Source organism: Lytechinus pictus, chromosome 9 (assembly GCF_037042905.1).
Source record: "Lytechinus pictus isolate F3 Inbred chromosome 9, Lp3.0, whole genome shotgun sequence".
Taxonomy (NCBI): Eukaryota; Metazoa; Echinodermata; class Echinoidea; order Temnopleuroida; family Toxopneustidae; genus Lytechinus; species Lytechinus pictus.
In genome coordinates, this window is record NC_087253.1 from 15,136,039 (window position 1) to 15,164,017 (window position 27,979).

Genomic DNA, 27,979 nt, shown 5'->3' on the forward strand with positions numbered 1-27,979 from the left:
ATGGTATTTTCAGAGTATCCGAACAGATTCATTTCTGATACCACCACAACCACCATTATCATCGTTATCATCATATATATATGATGAAGGAATTGAAAAATTAGACATTGATAAGGATCTAAAGAAAAAGGGAAAGTAAGAAATGTATATTTTGCCAGTTATTTTGTAATTGTATTTCAGAGTTTTGTATGTGATATTGATTTTGTATGAAAATAAATGCCCCTGTTATGGGTGAAAAAAACATCATCATCATCATCATCCACCACCACCACCACCACCATCATCATCATCATCCTCCTCCTTCTCCTCTTCCTCCTCCTCATCATCATCATCATCCACCACCACCACCATCACCACCATCATCATCATCATCATCATCATCATCATCATCCTCCTCCTCCTCTTCCTCCTCCTCCTCCTCCTCATCATCATCCTCCTCCTCCTCCTCCTCTTCCTCCTCCTCCTCCTCCTCATCATCATCCTCCTCCTCCTCCTCCTCTTCCTCCTCCTCCTCCTCATCATCATCATCCTCCTCCTCCTCATCATCATCATCATCCTCCTCCTCCTCCTCCTCCTCCTCATCATCATCATCATAATCATCATCATCCTCCTCCTCCTCCTCTTCTTCCTCCTCTTCCTCCTCCTCATCATCATCATCGCCTTGAGTAAAGTGGAAGGTACGCTACGAAAATTGGATTATTATGACCTTTAGCGGCAACAGCATCGTCACCAGTTCCCTATTCAGTCAATCAAACATTATTTTGTAATGTTTTATTTGAATAAATATATAAATCGTTTAATCACATTCCATGAAAATTCGTTTGGAGACACTATTGCTTCAAATAAAAATCCGTTTGCAATTGTTTTGCGTGAATCATATAGAATCAAATTAAAGGTATTATGTGTCACTATATGGTCCGAATGCATACTTTTGTATCTTGGAAAAAAATTGCTATCATTACGGAGGTAGAATAACAAACAACCAAACAAAACAAATAAACAAAGCCAAATCAAGTTGGTCTCAGAATTATTTGTTGGGTTTGTTTGTAGGAGACTAGGAGTAGCATGAGCAAGAGATGGCGCCCCACCATCCGATTTTACTACCCCGGCCAAATATGCAATAAAACCAACAAATTTTACAACCAACGGGACTACAATCTTCTTCGCGTAATTTGCCTGTTGATTAGGTTGATGTCTCGGAAAAACTCTGCTCGTAAAGAGTTATTGATTAAAAATGTCAGCTTCGCCATTGAATACACAGGAGCAAGCATGCATCAGTATGAAATATCTTGGTAAAATGTGTTTAAGATACCAAGAAACATGTGCTTGGTATCGAAAGTGGGTCGTCGAAAATCCTGACGTTGTTTCTCAAGTGGAAAAGACATTTCGTGTGCTTTCATACTGCATAACGGGTGAGTAATTCTCTCTTTATTAACAAAAAAAATCACGGTATTATTTTTCTTCTTAATTTCAACACAGCTCCTAACACTATATTGCATATATATATAAAAAAATGTGGACTTTAGCTATGGTAGCCAGCCTGAACTGTGTCGATTGTCCAACAACAGGCCATTTTCAATAATTCAAAATCATTGTCTTTCCACTCACTTCTCTGTTCTCACTCTCAGTCATCATGCTTCATCGATCATGGACCGTCTAATTTTTTAAATCTATTTTGTAGAAGTTGTTGTTTCAATTTTTAGAATAAATGAAATGGATCTAACTTAGCTAGGATAAAGGTAGACAGGAATAACTGTCGTTTCTGGGGATTTATTCAACAATTTCTGACATTTTACTATAGGGCCTAATCCCCATTCACCTTGACTTGAGTGAGCCAACGCAGTTCAGCGGAACAACCAAAATACAGAGACTGAAGCTTTTGGTCTAGGATAAAGGTACCTCGAGCGATGTTCGTGCAGGCTCCACTCCACTTCACTACCGCTACACTACGCTCCACTTACCGAAGGTAGGTGGAGCGTAGTGTAGCGGAAGTGGAGTGGAGCCTGCACGAACATCGTTCGAGGTAGGATATAGATTAAAGGCACCTATTCTTTATTATAAGCAAATGATTCACTAGACAGGAATAACCATCGTTTCTGGGGATTTATTCAGCAATTTCTGACATTTTACTATCATCCCCTTTCACATGACTATTGGTGAGTGAGCCAACGCAGTTCAGCGGAACAACCAAAATACAGAGACTGAAGCTTTTGGTCTAATGATTCACTCCTTTTCCTTGTTTTTATCAATCTCAGAATCAATAATTTAAAACCAGTGCAGTGTAGGCTGTATTAAGATAAACTAAAACTTAAGTTAAAGTAAACATGTCTGCGCACTTAAGTTATAATTAAAGTTAAGATTTAATAAGAATTCCACAAAACAATTCAGTTTCAGAAGTTCCTTATATTCTATGAGTAAGTGTGCCAAAAATCTCATAAAAATATGGAAAAACCTCGGCCAGTCATTTTCAGATTGAACAAAACAATGCCATGGTGCCCCATGTCTGCGCACCCATAAATTTTGATGAGAAAGGCTGCATTTTGAGGCTGTCACATGAAATGCCAATATTCATTATTTTTCCACCATTTTGAGTCAGATTTTTTAATCAATATCTTTCTATTTATTGCATGTGTAAAGTTTGTGGTTGCGTATCTTCTTTCTTTAGAATCATGCAGTTATGTGTATGCATGTGTGCGCAGACAAGGGCTTATTTTTTTTCTTTCATTCTCTCCCCCTCTCTTAATTTCTTTTTTTCTTCCTCTGGTTATTTTCAGTGATTTCCCCTTTTTGTATTGTGTGTCCTAGTCCCCTCCAAAATATATGAAAAATATATGAGATTAGGAAATTAATTAAAGAGCATATTGACCATATATATTTTGTCATGATGTTCAAGATAAAAATTATTAAAAAAAAGAAATACAACTAAAAGGTACATCTAGTCCGGGTTATAATTGAGCAAGGTGCCACAAGAAAAAGGAGAAATTTTCATATAGTGCTTCTAGACCAGTTTTTTACGCTGAATATGAATATATGAGGTAACCAGGCTGTATCCTGAAAATTAACCAGTGAGGGTGCTTTTTTCAAAATGGCCGCCGAATTTTCAGAACATTTGAATTTTCGTACATAGATTTTGACATAAATATTCCATTGCCACAAAATTAGTGTCATATGAAAGACAAATAAATTTTCTACAATTTGGTACTATTTATAGGGGATAAGTAGGTCATTTGGCTGAGATTTTAAGTAGAAAACTGCATTTTTTGTCATTTTTTCCCAAAAATTGAAAATTTAGCAAATACATGATTTTACATAATTCTGAGAAAAATGAATGAATTACCTTGAAATGTTCCAGAAAACTTTATTGACATACTATTATCATGTGGATGAAATTCCAACTCTGTATCATTCTTCTTAGCAAATTTATAAGGTATCAAACTTGAATACTTCAATTTCAGAAATGTCGCTTTTTGTATGCATTTCCATAGACTAATACGTATAACATGTACTGTACATGTATAATATGTATAATGTATAGTTTAATAAAATTTAAATGCAATTATCTCCGCTTTTTAACCACTTGGAGAGTTAAGAGTAGGCTTTTCTCTATCAGCTACATAAAACAAAATGTTGGCACATCAAGGCCTGACCCTCTCATGGGGTGGGGGTGTCGAAGTCACCCCCCCCCCTTGCCCTTGGCTATATCATGTTGTATATTGCCTATTTGTTGGAAAAATATCTGTTTTTTGGAGTACCCATTGAAGCAAAAACAGGCATTTCTGCTATACAGTACAGTCACTTTGATTGCTTTGAAACCACTTGGAGAGGAAAGAGTATATAGGCTTTGTTCTACCAGCTACATACAAAGTGGCACATCGAAGCCTACCCCTCTCGGGGGGGGGGGGGGTTGCTTAATATTGCCAATTTATTTGAAAATTCACAATTTTGGACCCAACATTGAGGCCAAAAATCGTTTGTGCTTTGTTGTACACCCCATTTTATTGATTTGAAACCACTTAGAGAGGAAAGAGTAGAGTTTGTTCTACCAGCTACATATAAATAAGCACTGGCACATTGAACCCTAGCCCTCTCATGGGCTGTCTAAGTCACCCCCCTCCCCCTCTATATCATGTATATTGCCGATTTATTGGATATTTCACCATTTTGGATCACCCATTCAGGCAAAAGCGCGTTCCTACTATATAGTACAGCCAATTTTATTTTCTTGCAATGACTTGGAGAGGAAAAATTAGGCTTTGCTCTATCAGCTACATATCAAGAACTGTTGGCAAATCAAAGCCTATCCCCTTCAGAATGTTCAGGGGGCTGTAGAATTTACCCCACCAATTTTCGGTAATTGACTATCTATTGGACAGTCACAATTTGCATCACCCATTGAGGCAAAGGGCGTTTCTACTATATAGTACAGCAAATTTCTTTTCTAGCAATGACTTGGAGAGGAAAGAGTAGGCTTTGCTCTATCAGCTACATATAAAGAAGTGTTGGCAAATCAAAGCGTATCTCCTTCAAGCGGCTGTAGAAGTTACCCCACTAATTTTCGGTTTTGGGCTATTTGTTGAAAAGTCACCATTTTGGAGCCCCCATTGAAGCAAAAAGGCGTCTCTGATATATAGTTCTGCCACTTTTATTGCCTTGAAACCACTTAGAGAGGAAAGAATAGGCTTTGCTCTATCAGCCACATAATTTTGTGCTGGCAAATAAAAGCCTACCCCCTTCTGCGGGCTGTCGAAATCACCCCCTCACCCCTTTGCGTTATTACCTATTTATTGGAAATTCACCTTTTTTGAGCCCCCATTGAGGTAAAAAGACATCTCTGATATAAAGTTCTGCCACTTTTATTGCCTTGAAACCAATTAAGGAGGAAAGAATATGCTTTGCTCTACAAAGAAGTGCTGGCACATTGAAGCTTACCTATCTTGGCGGCTGTCAAATCACCCCACCCCTCTTGCATTATTGCCTAATTATTTGAAAATTCACAATTTTTGAGCCCCCATTGAGGCGATATGCACTTCTGCTGTATAAAACACCCAATTTCATTTTCTTGAAACCACTTGGAGAGGAAAGAGTAGGTTCCCATCTTTCAGCTATATATAACGAATTGCTGCCATATCGAAGCCTGACCCACTTCAGGGGACTATATAGATGTTACCCCACCTTTTTTACGATTTTTTCCAATTCATTGGAAAACTCGCCATTTTGGAGCCCCATTGAGGCAAAAAAGTGTTTCTGGTATATAGTAGAGCCACTTCTTTATATGTAGCTGTTAGAGGAAAGCCTACTCTTTCCTCTCCAAGTAGTTTCAAGGCGGTAATAGTGGTAGAACTATATATCAGAACCGCCTTTTTGCCTCAATGGGGGCTCCAAAATCGTGAATTTTCCAATAAATAAGCAATAATGAAAAAGGGTGGGGTGATTTCAACAGCCCTCTGATGGGGATAGGCTTTTATTTGCGAGCATGTCTTCATATGTAGCTGTTAAAGCAAAGCCTATTTTTTCTCTCCAAGAGTTTTCAAGGGTGAAACAAGGCAGAAACATAATCAGAAATGACTTTCTGCCCCAATGGGGGCTCCAAAGTGGTGATTTTTTCAATAAATAGGCAATAATGCAAAAGGGATGGGTGATTTCGACAGCCTCCTGCTGTTTGCCTGCACTTTTTTATATGTGGCTGATAAAGCAAAACTTATTCTTTCCTCCCTAAGTGGTTTCAAGGATTTAAAAGTGGCAGAACTATATATCATAAACGCCTTTTTTCCTCAATGGAGGCTCCAAAATGGTGAATTTCAAGGGGGGGGGGGGTAATTTCGACAGTCCCCTAAAGGGAGTAGGCTTTTATTTGCCAGCACATCTTTTTATGTAGCTGATAAAGCAAAACCTATTCTTTACTCCCTAAGTGGTTTCAAGGCAGTAATAGTGGCAGAACTATATCAGAAATGCCTTTTTGCCTAAATGGGGGCTCCAAAATGGTGAATTTTCCAATAAATAGGCAATAATGCAAAAGGGGTGGGGTGATTTCAACAGCCTCCCGGAGGGGGTAGGCTTTTATTTGCCAGCACTTCTTTATATGTGGCTGATAAAGCAAATCCTATTCTTTCCTCCCTAAGTGGTTTCAAGGCAGTAAAAGTGGCAGAACTATATCAGAAACGCCTTTTTGCCTAAATGGGGGCTCCAAAATGGTGAATTTTTCAATAAATATGCTATAATGCAAAAGGGATGGGGTGATTTCAACAGCATCCCGGAAGGAGTAGGCTTTTCTTTGCCAGCACTTGTTTATATGCAGCTGATAGAGCAAAGCCTACTCTTTCCTCTACAAGTCATTGCAAGAAAATGAAATTGGCTATATAGTAGAAACGCACTTTTGCCTCAATGGGTGATTCAAAATGGTGTAATTTCCAATAAATAGGCAATATACATGATATAGAGGGGGAGGGGTTGACTTAGACAGCGCCTGAGAGGGATATTTTTCGATGTGCCAGCGCTTCTTAATAATTTGTAGCTGATAGAGCAAAGCCTACGCTTTTCTCTCAAAGTAATTGCAAGAAAATAAAATTGGCTGTATGATATAGAAACGCCCTTATGCCTCAATGGGTGATCCAAAATGGTGAAATTTCCAATAAATAGGCAACATACATGATATAGAGGAGGGGGTGACTTAGACAGCCCCTGAGAGGGCTAGGGTTTGATGTGCTAGCGCTTATTTATGTAGCTGGTAGAACAAACTCTACTCTCTCAAATTGATGAAATACTATAAAGCACAAACGCTTTTTTGCCTCAATGTTGGGTCCAAAATGGTGAATTTCCAAATACATTGGCAATAAGCAAAAGGGGGAGGGGTGACTTCCCCAGCGCCCTCCCCCCGAGAGGGGTTGGCTTCGATGTACGTGCCACTTCTTTTGATATAGCTGGTAGAACAAACATGACAAAGCTTACTCTTTTCCTCTCCAAGTGGTTTCAAAGTAATTAAAGTGGCAGTACTGTATAGCAGAAATGCCTTTTGCCTCAATGGGTACTCCAAAAAATAGTGATTTTCTAATAGGCAATATACAACAACATGATATAGCAAAAGGGGGTGGGGGGGGGGCTTCAACACCCCCACCCCATGAGAGTGTTAGGCCTCGATGTGCCAACATTTTGTTTTATGTAGCTGATAGAGAAAAGCCTACTCTTAACTCTCCAAGTGGTTAAAAAGCGGAGATAATTGCCTTTAAATTTTATTAAACTATACATTATACATATTATACATGTACATGTGATACGTATTAGTCTATGGAAATGCATACAAAAAGCGACATTTCTGAAATTGAAGTATTCAAGTTTGATACCTTATAAATTTGCTAAGAAGAATGATACAGAGTTGGAATTTCATCCACATGATAATAGTATGTCAATAAAGTTTTCTGGAACATTTCAAGGTAATTCATTCATTTTTCTCAGAATTATGTAAAATCATGTATTTGCTAAATTTTCAATTTTTGGGAAAAAATGACAAAAAATGCAGTTTTCTACTTAAAATCTCAGCCAAATGACCTACTTATCCCCTATAAATAGTACCAAATTGTAGAAAATTTATTTGTCTTTCATATGACACTAATTTTGTGGCAATGGAATATTTATGTCAAAATCTATGTACGAAAATTCAAATGTTCTGAAAATTTGGCGGCCATTTTGAAAAAAGCGCCCTCACTGGTTAATTTTCAGGATACAGCCTGGTTACCTCATATATTCATATTCAGCGTAAAAAACTGGTCTAGAAGCACTATATGAAAATTTCTCCTTTTTCTTGTGGCACCTTGCTCAATTATAACCCGGACTAATCAGCAGTCATGTTGAAAAATGTATTTTTAAAGCCGTCAATGGTATGGTATGTAAACCACAAGGGTATAACTCGTTTGGAAGCAATAAAACTTTGTTTTGAAGGATTTTTTCGGGCAAGTGAAATCTATATTCGGGCAAGTATTTTCCAACTATTTGAAAATTTACTTGCCCGACTGGGCAAGTGCTTCAAAAAAGTTATGTAGCACCCTGCAAGGGGGACTGCAAAGATTTGTGGGACCTCACCATACCTATTTCTCAACTGGTATTGATTCACCATCACTCACTACAGATTCAAAAACTTCACCTGAATCACAATATGCCTTGCCAGTGGCCACGGCTATGGAAACCTGTGAATGCGATGTTTTAAACAAATTTTATATGAAATAATACTGTAGGCCGATATGAATTTAAATCAAAATTTCATAATTAGGCCTAGATCCTAATTGATTTTCTCTTTTGATCCAATTCCTTTATTTTTTTTTTTTTGGGGGGGAGTGGACTTGGAACCCTAATTAAAGTTAACGTTTTATGAATATTTGTAAATTGTAATTGAAATGTTACATTACGGTACTTTTACTTCTGTGTAATACATGTAATTATAAAATATATATAGGCCCCCTGTAATATTTAATCAAAACGTGACGATAAAAGATAATATTTTCAACATTTTCTTTCAGGTTTTACAGATGATGGTCAAATTCTATCAGAATTTGGTAAGTTATTGCAGTGTGTAGAGTAGGTCCTAGATGGGGTCTGGTATTCGGACACTTTAAAATTTTGAAACCTTCTTTTTTGTCTTTATATTGCACCAAAAATATGAATTAAACAGTGGAAACTTATTTTTCAGTTTTGTTCTCTGTATTATTGCCTAACACAAGGCACTAAAAATGTATGAAACTGTGCTTGTTAAATTTTTCAAATGGCTGTTTAAGATCGATCGTCCGGACACACAACATCTGGTATACTGCATGTGTAGTAGTTGATTGTAAGTTAATACAGACGATAAAGGTTTGTGTGTGCATGTGGATACGTTTGTTCCTTTTGCAGATACACTCCTGTTGCCCCTCTACTTGATTTCCTATAATTTGAATGCCATTTATTATAAACCAAGTACCAAATACTCTGATCCTGGAAAATAAATATAATATGCTTTGAAACCCTGCACCCCCCCCCCAAAAAAAAAACACCTCCACATTTATTACCTGTCTACTGGTCCAGAAGGTACATACAATCCCTTTATTAATGTTCATTATATATATATATTTTTTTTCTTCCAGTATATGCTTTGTCTAATCTCTTGGTATTCTTTAACGATAACATCTTACGGCGAGCCAGTGCTAATCTACAACCAAAGATAGTAAGTACATGTATATGGACAGGTTAGCGTTATTCAACCCTTGGCATGGTAATTAATGTTGCAATTTTGCACATTCGTACAATCGTAATATTTGGTTTTCTCTGTTAGATCTACAATGGAGAAGCTAATAAGACGCTATAGTTCTAATCTTGGGTATCACTATTGTGTCATCTCAGTCATTTGCATCACATGATACCCTGTCTTTTCATATGAAGCCAAATATTCAAATGTCATAACTTATTCTACATATGATTTTGATGAAATTTTCATTATTACGCTTGTTGGATAGTTCTCTTTTTATTCATGCCAAATTAACATATTCCTGGTATTGACTTTGGCTTCAGACATTCTAAAGGAACAATTTTATACCACATTGAGCTTGTATTATTATGTTCTTTCATCTTTTTTTTTAAATTTTACTATGATAGAGTCTGTCACATGATGAATGCTAATGTTTCTTAACTGTGTTGAAGCATTGCTATTTTCTTATTTTCTTTTTATAGCTTTCGTACAGTCTGTCACATGATGAATTAAGATGCTAATGTTTCTTGACCACATTGAAGAATTGTTATTTTCTTTCTCCCTTTTCCCCATACTTTTTTAAAAGAGTTTATCACAGGATCGATTGAGACGCTTGTTAACCATCCTTGACCATGTCTCCGTTTTCTTTGAGCTGGCCTCAAAGCAGTTTTGGGGTGAGTCAGGGAAGTGGACTGTCATCGCTGCTATTCAACTGCTTCGGTAAGCACTCATATGCGGGTTCCATGAAAGTTGCTCCTGCAACAATTGCTCTGCTGTTAATTCTACACAGTAATTGAATGACCAACTTCAACCCCGGATTTAACACTATGCCCCATCCTTAACCAAACCCTAAACCTAACATGAAACCCTATTGCAACCCTAACCCTATATCTTAGACTAAATAAAGTCCGGAGCAATCGTCGTCGTCGGAGCAAATGTTGTGTCACCCATATGCGATATATATCGTATGTACAGGGAATAATTTTTCTTACCGAATCTGATTAGCATTTTTGGTCTTAAGATAAAAGCTCTCAAATAATGTTCTCTTCAGCCCTCTATAATAATCTGATTCTCAAGACTTTTTGTGTAGCAGTCTGTAAAATAAATGTGGAACGAATTGCGATGCATTGCAGGAAAAATTTAAATGTATTTCATTTCTGGTTCCAACCGGTCCAGATCGGTATCCTTATTGAAAATAAAATATTATGCAATTTTGTTTCAATACTGTTAATTTACCCAATTATGTTTTCTTGATTTATCTCTTCAAACTAATGTACACGCTGTGCATGAAAGTATAATTTTTCATGCTTGTTTAGCTGCAACCATCGCAAAATATGGAGCTTTTTAAGTTGTCAGTCAGCCCTCTCTTACTACTGGCCATCTGAAAGGAATAATAATAATAATAGTCAGTTCTTGTATAGCGCATAACACATTATGAATAACGTCTCTATGCACTTCCAAAGGACTTGGATATTATTACCCCGGCTGTAGCTCAAGCAGCCTTCCAGCGCTGGGCATTTCAAGGAATAAATTCCTGCCGGGTACCCATTCACCTCACCTGGGTTGAATAACGTGTCTATGCACTTCCAAAGGACTTGGATATTATTACCCCGGCTGTAGCTCAAGCAGCCTTCCAGCGCTGGGCATTTCAAGGAATAAATTCCTGCCAGGTACCCATTCACCTCACCTGGGTTGAGTGCAGCACAATGTGGATTAATTTCTTGCTGAAGGAAACTACGTCATGGCTGGGGTTTGAACCCACAACCCTCTGTTGTTTTTTGTGTGATAAGGAAGTGTGATAAACATTGTTTAGTGATTGAAATATTCAGGTCAGTGACTAAGCATAGCAATAATTAACTAATTGGTTTATTACAAGCCTTATTGAGAGTGATATTACACTTTGTTCATGTGTTTATTTCCAGAACAATATTCCGGCTTGTACTTCTACGTCGTTTGAAAGCAGGCATGCAATCCTCGCCTCCCATTCCAACATTAAACCGCAAGAACCTCCCTCCTGTCCAGAAAGAATCTTCCACTGATACAGAAGAGGAAGGCAATAACACGAGGGCGCCATTCACTCTCGGAGCTGTCCAGCCCCAGCCTCTGACCTTTGAGGGCCGAAGGTCGAGAAGAGTTGTTCGGTCCTTGCATGCAAGTAAGTATCTAAAGAATAAAGTGTAATAGTTTTTTGTACTGGTAATACAGATTTGTGTGTTTTCTGTCTTTATATACAGAGGTGCTAAAAAGTAAAATGAACTTATTTAAAAGTGTTCAAATTCTGCCATCTTTTAGATATTCAACTGTGAAGTTAGGTCATAAAATATAACATTCAAAGTTAGTTTTTCTAGGCTCGCTGAACATTGTAGTGTTGTTGTCTACATTCAACACTCTGCAAGAAGGAGAGCATTTTCTGGTGGGGGTTCACTAACATTTTAGCACCACTGTAACTATCGTGTTCATATCAAAGTTACGGGTTTGAGCAAAAGTACCAAACTACTGATGTATATTTCTTGTGGTTGTTGATAGTAGGGGCAGGGCAAGTGTATTTTGATGAGGGCTGGGAAGGGAGGGGGGGGGGGGGGGAACAGGCAAGATGACCTAAAAGAGATGCAATTTATTTTTCTCAATTGAAATTCAGGGGTAATATAGTAACATGTACACTACCCGAACCTTTCTTTGTTTTCTTCCTCTCCTTTTTCCTCCTTATTTTCCTTCACATTCTGAAAAATCATAGGGGTAGTTGCATTCCCCCCCCCCATATCCCTATAGCACCAATTCTCTGCTTGATCTACAGGTATGCCAATTCAGGAAATGAAAGATATTTTCACCTCTGAGGATGCAAATTTTTATGTTCATGTAGGGACATGGGGAAGAATTTGAACAAGAAACAAGGGTTTGTATCCACTTGGTCTGCTTGGTTGTGTAGTCTACTCACCAACTTACACGCCAAGATTTGACCAATAAAGGACAAGTCCACCCCAACAAAAAAGATGATTTGAATAAAAAGAGAAAAATCCAACAAGCAGAACACTGAAAATTTCATCAAAATCGGGTGTAAAATAAGAAAGTTATGACAACTTTGGCTTAATTTCACAAAACAGTTATATACAAATGAGGGGACTGATGACGTCACACACTTACTATTTCTTTTATATTTTGTTATGTGAAATATGAAAAACTCGAATTTTCTCATTATTGTCATGTCAAACAAAATTTTACTCCTCCCTGAACATGTGAAATTACCATTAATTTCACAGTTTCTGGTTAATCGAGTTCGTCCTTATTATAAAATGGCAAAAAGAAGCTGCTGAAAACTGCTTATCTAATAAAAGAGAGCCAATGGAGTAAATTAGAAAGTCAAAAAGGGGCCTAAGCTTTCGATCCTAGCAGAATCTTCGTCAGACGTCTTCTTCGTCCGACGAAGATTCTGCTAGGATCGAAAGCTTAGGCCCCTTTTTGACTTTCTTATTATAAAATCTGTAAAAATTGAAATATTGTATAATTCAAACTAAAAAAAACCCAAAAGAAATAGTGAGTGGGTGATGTCATCAGTCTGCTCATTTGCATACCGACCAGGATTTGCATATAACTGTTTTGTGAAAAATAAGCCAAACTTAAAAATTTAATAACTTTCTCAATTTCCGATTTTGATGATATTTTCAGTGTTATGCTTGTTGGATTTTTCTCCTTTTATTCAAATCAACTTTTTGTTGGGGCGGACTTGACCTTTAATGATTAGCAATCTGTCTGCTTTTATTCAGAGAAAGGGCAGAGCGCGCTATATGCGAATGATTGTTCTATTGATGGGAGAGACTCTGTACTCTGTATTTGGATACTGTTTTCTGTTGTATACAATTTTCTTGGTTGTGTCCTTATTCCTTTACTAGCTCCAGATATGGCTCTCGGTACATGGAAGTTACCGCAAACTGAACAACCCTACAGGATCGAAGAGGAACTTGCCGTGACAGAATTTACAAGGATGTCATTGAATGGAGGGATTGATCTGTTTATTATCTGTTTATTCTATGATGGGTGCCTGATTTTAAGACTTATATTTGTCTTCTTTGGCTCCCCCACAATAATGTACATTTCTTTGTATTATTTTTGAATTCGGTTCACTTCCTTTCCTTTACAATTATGTTTGTTTCCTATTTTGTATATATTTGTAATGTTTTATATTATTGTGGAAATAAATGATTTGATTTGGATTCTATACTCACTATTTTGGATAGTATTAAGTTATTTTGATTGTGCTCTTTCTCTTTCCTAGCTCCTGATATGGCTCTTAGAACATGGAAGTTACCGCAAACTGAACAACCCTTCAGGATAGAGGAGGATCTTGGTGTGACGGAATTTACAAGGATGTCATTGAACGGAGGGAATCTATACTCTCTATTTTGGATAGTATTAAGTTATTTTGATTGTACTCTTTCTCTTTCCTAACACCTGATATGGCTCTTAGAACATGGAAGTCACGGCAAATTGAACAACCCTCAGGTTAGAGGAGGATCTTGGCATGACGGAACTTGCAGGGATGTCTTTGTAAGGATAGATTTTGGATACTGTTAACAAGTTCCTCTTAGTCGTGCCCTTATTCTCTTTTCTAGCTCCTGATATAGCTCTCAAATTAATGGAAGTTACTACAAACTGGACAACCCTACTGGGAGAGATGGACTTTGGTGTATCAGAACTTGCAGGGATATCTTTGTGTGGAGAAATCCTCTACTCTGTGTTTTGGATACTGTTAACAATTTTCTTGGTTGTGCCTTTATTTTATTTACTAGCTCCAGATATGGCACTCAGAACATGGAAGTTACCGCAAACTGAGCAACCCTTCAGGATAGAGGAGGATCTTGGCATGACAGAACTCGCAGGGATGTCGTTGATGGGTGAAACTCTCTACATTTCCAGACCTTTGATTCACTGTATCCTTTCATCAGTTCATACTACAAGCACCACACTGTCCTGTGGGTGACATGACATGCTCCTGCGACATTTGCTCTGATCTCAATATCTCACAGGGCATAGAGTTAGATATAGGAATGTAATAGAGTTTTTGGTTCAGAGTGTTGTAAAGATTAGGATTAGAGTGGGGGTTTTGTATTCAAGTGACCCATGTTTGATTCTAGTGCCCTTTGGTAAGGCATTAATCCTCATTACCAGGTCCCTTGGAGAGGACTCTAAGCTGTCGGCCCTCTGGTTGCTTGCTTACAAGCATTCATGCTTTCTTAGCAATCAGGTAAAAAATCACTACCATTTATCATTCAGTTTTGGCTTATGTTTAACATGCAGATTTTCCATCAGAGCAATTGTCGCCAGAGCAAATGTCATGGAACTGTTCTGGGAAGTGTTACATGAAGCATCTTGTCAGTATAGTATTCGTTAGTGTAAGGTAACTATGGAACTGTTAAACCTACAAGGCGCAGCCAAGTGGGTTTAGACTAGTTTCCATAGTTACCGCATGCTTAATAGTCCTACCGATGCACAAACTTACCTGTGTATCACTTGTTTCATAGAATGGTGGAATTTTTGGGCGATAAATCAATTTTTTTACAACCATGCATAAGTAATTACTGACGCATGGCTAGCCATGCATCCGGTAATTATTTATGCATGATTGCCATTTTATAAAGATGATTATTGTACAATGAGTTGGTGCGTAGATCAAGATATAGAAATAATTTATTTATATATTGTTTATGCCTAGTTTCTACTTTGTTTTATTAATGTAACACTGTATTCTGTCATTTTTTGTGTGCTTAGTGAAAAACTTAAACAAACAAATATATTTCTTAACCGGATTACATGCACAGTATCCAGTCTCTTTGTTTGGGGATGGTCGTCATGGAAACCATGGTTGCTGTCGATAACAACGGACATTGTTAGGTAAGATTACCGTGAATAAATTTATATATTTACTGTATAGCTGCCAACTTGTTCCATTTTGTTAGGGTGATTTATGATGATTTTTGAAGATATTGCAAATCCCTTGTGTGGATTATACACAACCTTGTGATAAGATGAAATTATTCTTTGTTTTCCATTCAAAATTTCCTGCCGACTTTACCAATTAGTGAGGTAAAATGGAAGAGTGAAATCAACATGATGCGCAGTCTCGGGATAAGCAAAGCTATACTTTTTTCAGACAGACAGCACGAAAATGTGAAGTACACTATATTAGACAACGATGTGGTTTTGCTTGTGAATTTCTTTTTTGACAAAATATTTGTTGAAGTTTCCTGACAGGATTGTGGAAAAATTAACTTTTTACCAGGAAACCGTAACCCTGTTGTGCACTCGACCCAGGTGAGGTAAATGGGTACTGGCAGTAAATGATTCCTCAAAAAGCTGTGTGCACCTGAATCAGTAGCCTAGCTTAGCCGGGGTAGTAATAATAGCAGGGCCCGCTGGGAGAACAATTTTCAGAACTGAAGTGGCTACCTTGGGTAAATATGCTGTTATTATTATTATTAACAAATGGTTGTTCAGATGAGGGCAACGTAACATTTTTCTTAAAGATCTTTGAGACACACAATTGTGTGTCTGACAAGCTCATGATATGTATTCTTGTCTGCAGGTATTACAATGATGTACTGTCTTTGAAACATGTTTTCCTTTTTGTTTTTATTCCAGCTTAGAGATGATGCAGAGAGATGAGAAGTCAAAGTTCACCTCTAAAGAGAAATCAGAGCTCTACAACCGAAAACTCATGCTATTATTCTACCTCTTAAGATCGCCATGTTACAACACAATTACCAGGTATGTTTTCAAGTTCAAATTAAACCTTGGGATTGTGTATAATTTGTTGTAATTTCTTGCCTTGATTTTACATAAGTTCTGAGAGTATACTGCTTTCTTGTCGTACTCTGTCAGTGAATAATTAGTTTGCTAATTGTTTTATTGGGTTCAAGTTTGATTATTAAACTCTTGTTTGGAAAATTTCTTTGCGTTTCAACTTAGAGCAGCCAGGGCTCTGTAACACAAAGGTTTGCAATGAATTGCAAATATAAAAAAACACTTCTGATTGGTCCCTGGTCAGTATTTTGCGCCAAATTTGCGTGTAAACCTAATCTTGATTGGTCAGTTCATTAGCAATTGATCGCTAATCTTTTTGTGTTACGGAGCCCTGGTCACTCTAACAGTCATTTCTTTTTGTGGGAGTGGTATATGGTACACCATGTGTAAGTCAAGTCCCGGTCGCACAGAAACATTATTAGCCTAACAGTAAGCCCCGGTCACATCTTTAGGATTTTGTGAAAACATTTATTTCAATGTGTAATTGATGCATCATTGTAACATTGGGCATCGCTGCCTCATTTAGGCCCCCATTCCACTGAATAGAGACCATTGAAAGACCACTAAAAGACTTAAAATTGGTGAGGTCTTAAAGCGGTCTTCAAGATCACTGAAGTTTGTCATTTCTGTGGAATGGTTCAGAAAGACCTCTCAAAGAACTCTGAAAGACTGATGGATATTTCTTGTCTTACTGGTCTTAGAGTAGTGCTATAGAGATCTTTCAATTGTCTTTCAGAGATCTTTTATGCAACAAGGAATCTTTCAGAATTCTTTCCATGGACTTTGCCTGGTCTTTCAATGATCTTTGATTGATCTTTCAATGATCTCTCAAGAGTCTTACAGTGATCTCCGCAAAAATCTTGAGAGACTGCTGAAAGATTATTGACAGACTATTAAGACCTTTGAAAGTTCATTGAAAAACCGCTGACAGACTGATGAAAGACCATTTTCCTTTAAAACCGTTGTAAGACTGTTTTGAACCGTTTCAAAAAGTTTTGGAGCCCATGAAGACCACGAAGACCACTGAAAGATTGGTCAGGACTCGTGTAAGACCTCAAAGACCATTGTAGGTTCATTGAGAGACCTCTGAAAGATCTAACCAGAATTCATGGTCTCTCAAAGGTCTTTCAGCGGTCTTGTTCTCTGTGGAATGGGGGTTTAACCGTTGTAAAAGCACATTGTTAGCGCTAACAACGTTTTTGTGCGGTCAGTACTGGAAAGGACTGAGATTAAGTGGATAGAGGTAGAAATGAAATGGAGAGGCGAGAAAGTGAAGGTTAGAAAGTAGAGTATCTTTTGGAAATAAGTGTAGTCCTCAAAGGACTATAAAGCAGAGAAAATAGATAAACTTGAATAATAGGCAAGATGAGAGGCTTGAGTAGAAGGCTGGCTTGAGTTGGAGAGGTGAGAGAGGCTTGGGTAGATAGATGAGACTGGCTTGAGTCAGCGAGAGGAATTGTAGGGCAGGAGCATATAAGAAGACTGAACGTTTCGGGCAGGTCGACTGTCTGTCTTCAGGAGTCCCAGTCATTTCTTTGTTACTACATAATTCAAACTTCATACCTTTGTGTCTGTTCATCTCTGACATTTTTCTTTCTTCTTATTGCTCTGTATCTAGGACAAGGCTTGAAAGTTTGTTGAAGTCTGTCGGAGGAACTGTCCCTTTGGCAAACATGCTAACAAGTAAGGTTGATTTGTTTTTATTGTACCATCTCCTTTCATCTATTCTCACTTGGTCTGATAAACAGTCTGACAAACTCCACTCATAAAAAGTTACATTGATCTATCAGGCCTGCCAAGTCTACCTGCTGGTCAGGGAGACTCTGAAAATTGACTGATTTTCATGTGAAAAACTGCAGATTTTCTTCATTTCCCTAATACATACGTTGATATCTGTCATTGGATTGTGTGTAATCGAGAAAGATCTCCCGAAAAGGTGAATATTCAGGGTTCCCAACCCATCAGGGAAAATTTTACTTTTTCCAGTCGGGGAAAATTAGGGAATTTGATTAAAAAATACCTCAAATCAGGGAAAAATGTCTCAAATGAGGGAAAATACAGGGAATTTTGATCAGCCCAAAAGTCGAAAGCACGGTAGTCAGTCAGACTCTGTTATGTTCTGTTGCATATTAAAACAACATCCATTGAATGATGGGTTATGGTGCTACTAATTAGTTTTACATTATTGTTTTTATACTGAAAATACATGTAAATTCACTGCATCAACTTAGAAAACATGAAAAACTAGGAATGGGTTTAAATAATTATCAGGGAATTTTTAAACTTCATCAGGGAAAAATCAGGGAATTTTGTTTTCTTGAAATGCTGGGAACCCTGATATTAAAGTTTGCTGCTCTGGGCCCCGTCTTACAAATAGTTGCGATTGATCTGATCAACCACAACTTTGGGTGGCCAGGAACCTCAACATCTAATATGCAAATTTATTCAAAATATTTTCTAGATATGATGTATATTCGTACATTCATCATTCTCTTGAAGATTCAGTGTGATTCTCTTTGTTTACTATGGAGATTGAGCAAAATTTCCTGGAGAAATTATTATGATAATATATGGATGGATTTCCATACAGTTGAGATTGATTGGACCAATCGAAACTTTTTGTAAGGTGGGGCCCTGGTCTCTGGTCAACGTTGGGTGATCACATCCAGCTAAAGATACAATCTTCTTAGAGTGGTGCACCGTGATCATACAATTTTCACGATCATCGTACAGCTAGTCAAACTCCACTTATGCCCTGTTTACTTTACATATGGTCTACGATCATTGTAGGGTTATTTTATCCCGGTTAATTACAATCTTCTTAAGGTGGTATGCATCGATTGTATGATTTTCATACCGATTCACGATAATCTTCGGGTCTATGAGTGTCTGTAACGCAGAGTTATACAAATTTTTCAAAATTGTAGGTTCATCGTACAATGTACCTCCATCGTATGATCAGCACAACAGCACGGTATATTTTAGTGACTCCCTGCAATCAGTGCATGGTTATCATTCCATCAGTGTTGGGACATCCTATGATCTCCAGCCTCCGTATGGCTGTGTTGTTGGCCCTCTATCCATCATTTGATGATCATAGCAAAAGAAAAATAATAAGGCATCATTTAGACCAAGTGCTAGTTTGGTGCCATGTTACATTGAACTGGGACACATTTCATAAAACTTGTTATGATATTTTAAATATCACCTTTAATCAAAACAAAACAAACAATGAAAATAAGTCCAGGTTACTCGTTTTTTTAGGACGAAGTACAGGACTAATAAAAGAATTACAGATACACAATATATAACAATCAAGTTTACATAAAACCATTATACATTGGTGATTGCTGAAAAGAAAATTGGAATAGTAGATCAAGCGCACACCCTTACAAATGAAATGGAGAGAGCATAGAGGGGATATAGAAAAAATGAACTTGATGAAGAAATATAGAAGGAAGAAAAAGTGTGACGAGCAAAAAGAAGGAAAAAAAAACAGGAATAAAAAGGAGATGAAGGAGAAAAAAGAAAAGAGGAATAAAAAGAAGTAAGGGAGTGCAATACAAAGTTTTGTGAATGAGATAATATTGCATTATTTGCATATAATTTACTTCTTCACAACAATCATCTACCTACTTATACATCCAAATTTACAATATCAGTTAAAAGCTACTGAAATCATTCAATCTGTAGGCTGATATTACGTTTGTTATAGATAATGTCCATTTGTTATTCTAACAAGTCTTTATGAAAAAGGACCCAAATGGAGATAGCCCAGCTGGAAATTAGACCAAAGGATGTAGACCTAGAAATAGACTAGAATGCAGAAACCATTTCCAGACCTATTTTGCACATTATCCATATTTTGGTTCTACATGCAACTCTCAATTTCATTCCAACTAGTTTTATCCAATTTAGTCCTTCACACAATAACATCATAAATCAAGGGCTAGTGGGTTATAATAATAATTAGTGGTAAAAATGATGGCATATTTACCCAGGGTAGCCACTTCAGTTCCGAAAACTGTTCTCCCAGCGGGCCCTGCTATTGTTATTAGCACGGCTACCTTGATCGGGCGCTCAAGCATTCAAGGAATTTCTTCTTCCGGGTACCCATTCACCTCACCTGGGTCAAGTGCAGCACAATGTGGATACATTTCTTGCCGAAGAAAATTAGGCCATGGCTGGGATTCGAACCCTTTGACCCTCTGTTTCAAAGTCCGGAGACTAATCCACTGGGCCACAATGCTCCACATTATTTGATATCTGTTATCAGATTTCTTACTCGTATGTTTTAAAAACTCTTTAAAATGCATGAATTTCAAGTACCAGTGCTAGTGGGTCATTCGACATGTGTTTACAATCAAATGTCTTATTCTTACATTTTGAAAACTCTTTAGGGCGCCTGGATTTCAAGCACCATGTTCCCTTTCGAGTACCAATTTCCTTTAACTCCTTTTTACCTAGAATTTGGAGTGAGAGTTCCGAAAGGTTGTTGATCGAAGGTTGATGTTGAAACCAATTTTAAAGTTCACTTTCTCCATTAGAGAATGTGAGTGCTTTGCTTGTGAAGTGTGAACTTCCTTTTAAGATCTTGTCACTCTAGGATATACATTTTGACCAGCATATTGTAATGTACATATGGCATTTTGCTATTCAATCCTTTTCTTCATATAATGAGTTAAAAATTGATATAAAGAAATTACATTTTTGGGACAAAAAATAGGATTTGTGGTATCAAGAAAAACATTTGTGATATCAAAATAATAATTTGTTATCTTTCCTGTGAATATGTGTTTTAATCACTGTGCATAGTTTAAGAGTAAACTTCCTATAAAAAATATATGAGCATTGTGTCACCCCTCCCTGCCGCAAGAAATCTATCCATAATAATGCTTATGTGGCAATTTAAGCAATATGTATCATCCCTTATGTCTTGTGTTTGTGTCAAATGCAATTTGAAATATTTGTTTAAAAAACTTCCACATTTCATTTTTTTTTTTTGCAGAGCCCATTTTAGAGTACCTACCCATTTGGCAAAAGATCTACTCTTACAACTGGGGCAACTAAGGCCCTTTTGCAGGTCAGTCTGTACTATTCACTCGCAGAAGGTCTCAACAGGAGCAGCTAGGGTCCTTCTGCATGTTTCTACTGTTCACTTGCAGGAGGTCTCAACTGGGGCTTCTAAGGTCCTTCTGTGCATCTGTTTGTAGGCCTTACCGTTTACTTGCAGAAGGTTTCAACCAGGGCAGCTAAAGTCCTTCAGCGTGCCTGTCTGTACTGTTGACTTGCAGAAGGTCCCAACTTGGGCAGATGAGGTCCTTCTGCAGGTCTGTCTCTGCTGTTCGCTTGCAGAAGGTCTCAACAGGATGGCTAAGCTCCTTCTATGTGATTGTACTGTCCTAAGTGGTACAAAAGTAAAAAGTTGTGGGACAAGCAGCTCTATGTCAAAACAGAAAGGACTTGCTCGACCAAGCTTCAACATAAGGATAATCTTTGTTAACTGCCATGATTTATTGCCTATATTTTAAAATTTCACCCAATTAAATATTAATCAAACAGATGAGCCTATGGAGCATCAATTAGATGGAAGCTGTTACAAATTCAAAAGGGGACAAGAGGTGTTCTGTAATTAGTGCGGATCAGGGATGGTCTGGGAGTGATGGTTATAGGTAGAGGACTGACCAACCAGAAGTAAGCTCTATTTTCACCCTGAACACACAAGTATAATATGGGATGGCTGTTAAGGTTGAACAATCATGAGACCTGCTAATACAGCCTAGGACTTAAGGCGACCGCACACCTTACGATTGGTCTTCGACCCAATTTCAGAGTAAAATGTAGTAGAATTTGATGCTAATATCGAGACTTGGAATATCTTGCTGTGCAATGTTCTAAATCATCGTACGAATACCTATGTTCAAATTTTTGACTATGCTGTCATCCTTCTTAGAATAAAAGCAAAATCCATATCTAGTCGTAATGACGTCATAGCAGTCTTTCGATTGGCTACGATTTGAAACTAATTTGGCCTTTACTTCAAAATAAAAGCTTGCAATCTTTCAAAATGGTTATATTAGTATTCTTTCAATTGATTTCAACCTCAAATAAAATGATATGTTCCATTCACATTTTCAGAAAATGAGCAAAATGCGATTTGTTCCAAAATCGAATCACGAAGAGTCGTAAGGTGTGCGGTGGCCTTTAGGATCGTTGACGAAGGATTTTGACAATCTGAAGTGAATGATGATCCCTAGTTTGATCATATTCGCACTGTCCTAATTCTTATCGCATTGATCGGACAGTATTGTATGATGGACAGATTATAATGTACAAGTAAATGAGCCTTTTGCAAATTCTGTACGATTCAATTTCCTCATGATTTGCGACTTCATGCACCTTTTCCTTAGTTCTGCTCCAACGAATTGCCTTGGGCACAGTACTCTCATCTTATGAAAAGGGCACAACTAGGTCAGCTAAGCAATAATGACCTGCTAATTTTGGTGCTGTTATCGGACAAAAAGTCCCAAGTCATTTTTCTTATCCATCCCAAAGCGATATGTCTGACATGCACAAAAGTTTTTAGTCCGGAGTACCCCTTAAATTCATGCACTTATGAATTAGTTTATGATGTGAAATGGAAACATTATACCAGGTATAATGGGATTCGAACCCTTTGACCCTCTGTTTCAAAGTCCGGAGACTAATCCACTGGGCCACAATGCTCCACATTATTTGATATCTGTTATCAGATTTCTTACTCGTATGTTTTAAAAACTCTTTAAAATGCATGAATTTCAAGTACCAGTGCTAGTGGGTCATTCGACATGTGTTTACAATCAAATGTCTTATTCTTACATTTTGAAAACTCTTTAGGGCGCCTGGATTTCAAGCACCATGTTCCCTTTCGAGTACCAATTTCCTTTAACTCCTTTTTACCTAGAATTTGGAGTGAGAGTTCCGAAAGGTTGTTGATCGAAGGTTGATGTTGAAACCAATTTTAAAGTTCACTTTCTCCATTAGAGAATGTGAGTGCTTTGCTTGTGAAGTGTGAACTTCCTTTTAAGATCTTGTCACTCTAGGATATACATTTTGACCAGCATATTGTAATGTACATATGGCATTTTGCTATTCAATCCTTTTCTTCATATAATGAGTTAAAAATTGATATAAAGAAATTACATTTTTGGGACAAAAAATAGGATTTGTGGTATCAAGAAAAACATTTGTGATATCAAAATAATAATTTGTTATCTTTCCTGTGAATATGTGTTTTAATCACTGTGCATAGTTTAAGAGTAAACTTCCTATAAAAAATATATGAGCATTGTGTCACCCCTCCCTGCCGCAAGAAATCTATCCATAATAATGCTTATGTGGCAATTTAAGCAATATGTATCATCCCTTATGTCTTGTGTTTGTGTCAAATGCAATTTGAAATATTTGTTTAAAAAACTTCCACATTTCATTTTTTTTTTTTGCAGAGCCCATTTTAGAGTACCTACCCATTTGGCAAAAGATCTACTCTTACAACTGGGGCAACTAAGGCCCTTTTGCAGGTCAGTCTGTACTATTCACTCGCAGAAGGTCTCAACAGGAGCAGCTAGGGTCCTTCTGCATGTTTCTACTGTTCACTTGCAGGAGGTCTCAACTGGGGCTTCTAAGGTCCTTCTGTGCATCTGTTTGTAGGCCTTACCGTTTACTTGCAGAAGGTTTCAACCAGGGCAGCTAAAGTCCTTCAGCGTGCCTGTCTGTACTGTTGACTTGCAGAAGGTCCCAACTTGGGCAGATGAGGTCCTTCTGCAGGTCTGTCTCTGCTGTTCGCTTGCAGAAGGTCTCAACAGGATGGCTAAGCTCCTTCTATGTGATTGTACTGTCCTAAGTGGTACAAAAGTAAAAAGTTGTGGGACAAGCAGCTCTATGTCAAAACAGAAAGGACTTGCTCGACCAAGCTTCAACATAAGGATAATCTTTGTTAACTGCCATGATTTATTGCCTATATTTTAAAATTTCACCCAATTAAATATTAATCAAACAGATGAGCCTATGGAGCATCAATTAGATGGAAGCTGTTACAAATTCAAAAGGGGACAAGAGGTGTTCTGTAATTAGTGCGGATCAGGGATGGTCTGGGAGTGATGGTTATAGGTAGAGGACTGACCAACCAGAAGTAAGCTCTATTTTCACCCTGAACACACAAGTATAATATGGGATGGCTGTTAAGGTTGAACAATCATGAGACCTGCTAATACAGCCTAGGACTTAAGGCGACCGCACACCTTACGATTGGTCTTCGACCCAATTTCAGAGTAAAATGTAGTAGAATTTGATGCTAATATCGAGACTTGGAATATCTTGCTGTGCAATGTTCTAAATCATCGTACGAATACCTATGTTCAAATTTTTGACTATGCTGTCATCCTTCTTAGAATAAAAGCAAAATCCATATCTAGTCGTAATGACGTCATAGCAGTCTTTCGATTGGCTACGATTTGAAACTAATTTGGCCTTTACTTCAAAATAAAAGCTTGCAATCTTTCAAAATGGTTATATTAGTATTCTTTCAATTGATTTCAACCTCAAATAAAATGATATGTTCCATTCACATTTTCAGAAAATGAGCAAAATGCGATTTGTTCCAAAATCGAATCACGAAGAGTCGTAAGGTGTGCGGTGGCCTTTAGGATCGTTGACGAAGGATTTTGACAATCTGAAGTGAATGATGATCCCTAGTTTGATCATATTCGCACTGTCCTAATTCTTATCGCATTGATCGGACAGTATTGTATGATGGACAGATTATAATGTACAAGTAAATGAGCCTTTTGCAAATTCTGTACGATTCAATTTCCTCATGATTTGCGACTTCATGCACCTTTTCCTTAGTTCTGCTCCAACGAATTGCCTTGGGCACAGTACTCTCATCTTTATGAAAAGGGCACAACTAGGTCAGCTAAGCAATAATGACCTGCTAATTTTGGTGCTGTTATCGGACAAAAAGTCCCAAGTCATTTTTCTTATCCATCCCAAAGCGATATGTCTGACATGCACAAAAGTTTTTAGTCCGGAGTACCCCTTAAATTCATGCACTTATGAATTAGTTTATGATGTGAAATGGAAACATTATACCAGGTAGACGTGTATGTGTCAAATGATAAATTATTTATTTGTATAGCAATAAGAAAATGGTCTATTGATACTGTATCTGTGTGTCACAACTCGTTTGCAATTCATCAATATGATGTGGACAATAGATTATAGGTACTCTTGTGGATAAATTGCCAATTCATCTACTGCCAACTTGTCCGCTCACCACATGGTCTACCTTAAATAAGTCTACTGCCATTCCGTCCATCAACATTTTGTCTAACAACCATTTGGTCCAATAGTCATTTGATCCAATCATCTCTTCGTCTAAACACCAGTTTGTCAGACCATTTCGTCTCATAACCAGTTGGTCTAATATCCATTTTATTATCATTCATTCATTTCACCCAATTAACACTTAGTCCAATTAGGTCAAATGGTATATGGACTAAATGGCTTTTGGACCTACATGTTATTAGACGAAATGGTGATTAGACCATGTGGATAGTGGACAGTCTAATGGTAGACCAAATAATAGTAGTTGGGTTGGTAATTGGACGAATTGGCATTGGATGAATTGAAAATAAACCCTCTAGTGGAAAATGAATAACAGTGCCCACTTTAGTTAAGATTTATCCAGTTATAATGTGATGAAAAGTTTTTACAAGGGATGTCTTTTTTTTGCCAGTTTATCTTGAGATGTCATAAAAGACAGCTTGTTATCATTTGTCATCAACGATTCTTGTCTAATTTTCAAGTTTCTTCATTTATATAAACTTATATTTTTTAATTGATTGTTCTTTTTATGTTATGTTATGTTATCTTGATCTATGAATAATTCTAGAAGCAACTTTAGCAATTATAATCTAGATCTATGGATAAGTTTTTAAAGCATAAATAATCATAATCATGCCTAAATACTAATATACAAATATACAATGACACTCGAGGATCTGGCTAAAACTATTCGCATCGAAGGAACATCATATAGTACTATTCTCCCGAGGGCCATCGGCCCGAGGGAGAATAGTACTATGTGATGTTCCTGAGTGCAAATAGTTTTAGCCAGTTCCGAGAATGGGTCATTGTATATTTGTTTTATATCCCTTCCACTCATATATATTCTTCATACGATATTCTTCGTTGATACCCGACTTTTACAGCAAAACGATTTTTAATAAGTCGATGATGGAACAATCGTTGAGAAGTTGAGAAAACAATAAGCCTTGCCGTATTGATCGTCTGTTCAACGAGCGCACCTGGTTAGTGCAGCTCGCCGAAAGTTTGCCGTGGCATGCAGTAGAGAGTACCGTTGGGCTAAGCAGCGCTCTGCTCGCATCGCGCCGCACAGCTCGCGAATCGAGTAGGGGGCGGGGTAAAAAAACGTATAGTTCACTTTTTCCCTAGGGAAAAAATGGACTATGCGTGACGTCAGCAAGGAAAATGAACTATTTCATGGCAAACGTTTTTCGTAGTAAAACTATTCTTTTTCTCCTTGTGTACACTCTCAATACAACAATCTTAAGTAAGGGATATAATAGATAGTAATTTTCATGATAATGTGTTTTATTGGATAAATTTACTAATTTTACTTAAAAATTCAATTTAATCATGTGCCCAATGAAAACAGAATATCATTTTATTTTTTACTTGTTTATATTAAACAATGTTTTAGGCATAGCATGGGGTACAATTTTCAGGATATAGTCCTCGTCAGTAGCTTTCTAAGATCTTATTTGTTAATATGTAAAGTAAGTGCTCAAACAGCTATTTTAAATGAAAATGAAAACATTTAAATTAAAATCCCAACGGCTGGAAAAAATGTCATTTAAACTTTAATGGGTAAAAATGCATTCATTGACTACTACGCTTTTATAATATTGTAGTGTTTGATGATACGCGAGTATGGTTCACATTACCGACCCTTTACCAAAACTTAAGACAGGCTTTAGTTTAAACTAAATACCAGGGGCCCGTCTTACAAAGAGTTGCGATTGATCTAATCAATGGCAACTATGGACGGCCAGCAACATCTATTATGCATGTTTGCTCAAAATATTTTCTAACTATGATTTATATTCATGCATTCCATGTTTTTTTGAAAATTCACTGTGCTTCTCTTTGTTTACCAAGGACATTGTGCAAAGTTCTGGTAGAGAAAATTATGACACTGATGGATTTCCATAGAGTTACGATTGATTGGATCAATCGTAAGTCTTTGTAAGACGGGGCCCTAATATATGACTAGTATGAACTCTGCAACTCTTAAATTGTTTTATTTTCACAAATATTTTATAGATTTGAAACAGTTCTAGTAATGAACAGGGAAAAAATATATTAGCGTTATTACCAATAGATGAATGCAACTGGGAAATTAAATGACATTTTATAAACTTTTATTTCATATTTCTAAATTTCACTCATTTCATTGTACCTTTTGATTTTATGTTATTTTATATCTAGAATTTAAGTATTACATTTATACTGAAATCATGTAAATAAGTGTATATTTCTAATTGTATATTTTCCTTGGGATTTTACAGGTTATGATCACATATGTTCTAAAATATAATGGTTTCTAATAGATTTCTAATTGGCATTCCTACGTCTTGTCTCATTCATTATGTGAAAAATGCAGTTGTCAATAGTCAAAGATTGTATGAAGATGAAGTATGTAACAATAAGGGGTGGACATACATAAAAAAAAAGGGAGAAGTGTGGATGGATGGGGGGGGGGGGGGGGGGGGTTGCATGAGAGGTGATGTAACAGAGGTTGAAATAGTGACTGATGGGTGGTAGTATGAAAAGGGGGTGGGGTGAACAATTGAGAGATAAGAGAGGGGGCGGGGATGTTGAGAGAGAGAGAGAGAACTAGAGAAAGGTGAACAT

General features: G+C 37.2%; 1 protein-coding gene across 4 annotated transcripts; it reads left to right on the forward strand.

Moving 5' to 3' along the window:
- Positions 1–1,101: 1,101 nt before the first annotated feature.
- LOC129268223 (peroxisomal membrane protein PEX16-like) lies at positions 1,102–27,683 on the forward strand. Of its 4 annotated transcripts, none has more exons than XR_010294657.1 (12): positions 1,102–1,412; positions 8,508–8,543; positions 9,108–9,187; positions 9,795–9,928; positions 11,131–11,363; positions 13,993–14,133; positions 15,022–15,094; positions 15,842–15,967; positions 17,622–17,686; positions 21,012–21,086; positions 22,880–23,031; positions 23,488–27,683. XR_010294657.1 is itself a non-coding variant. In XM_064104770.1 (11 exons), exons 1-10 carry the CDS (start codon positions 1,235–1,237, stop codon positions 21,071–21,073), a joined length of 1,128 nt encoding a protein of 375 aa, XP_063960840.1. In that variant the 5' UTR covers positions 1,102–1,234; the 3' UTR covers positions 21,074–21,086; positions 23,488–27,683. The 4 variants fall into 4 exon arrangements, 2 of the variants coding, with proteins under 2 accessions (XP_063960840.1, XP_063960841.1); XR_010294656.1 differs by lacking the exon at positions 22,880–23,031 and having other exon boundaries at positions 23,488–24,256; positions 24,688–27,683; XM_064104770.1 differs by lacking the exon at positions 22,880–23,031.
- Positions 27,684–27,979: the final 296 nt, after the last annotated feature.

Excerpts from the sequence above, each read along its gene's own strand:
- LOC129268223 (XM_064104770.1), top strand. The coding sequence starts at position 1,235 with ATGTCAGCTTCGCCATTGAATACACAGGAGCAAGCATGCATCAGTATG. Across the intron at positions 9,188-9,794 it reads CTAATCTACAACCAAAGATA|AGTTTATCACAGGATCGATT; the intron begins GTAAGTACATGT and ends CTTTTTTAAAAG. Across the intron at positions 17,687-21,011 it reads TTTGGCAAACATGCTAACAA|AGCCCATTTTAGAGTACCTA; the intron begins GTAAGGTTGATT and ends TTTTTTTTGCAG.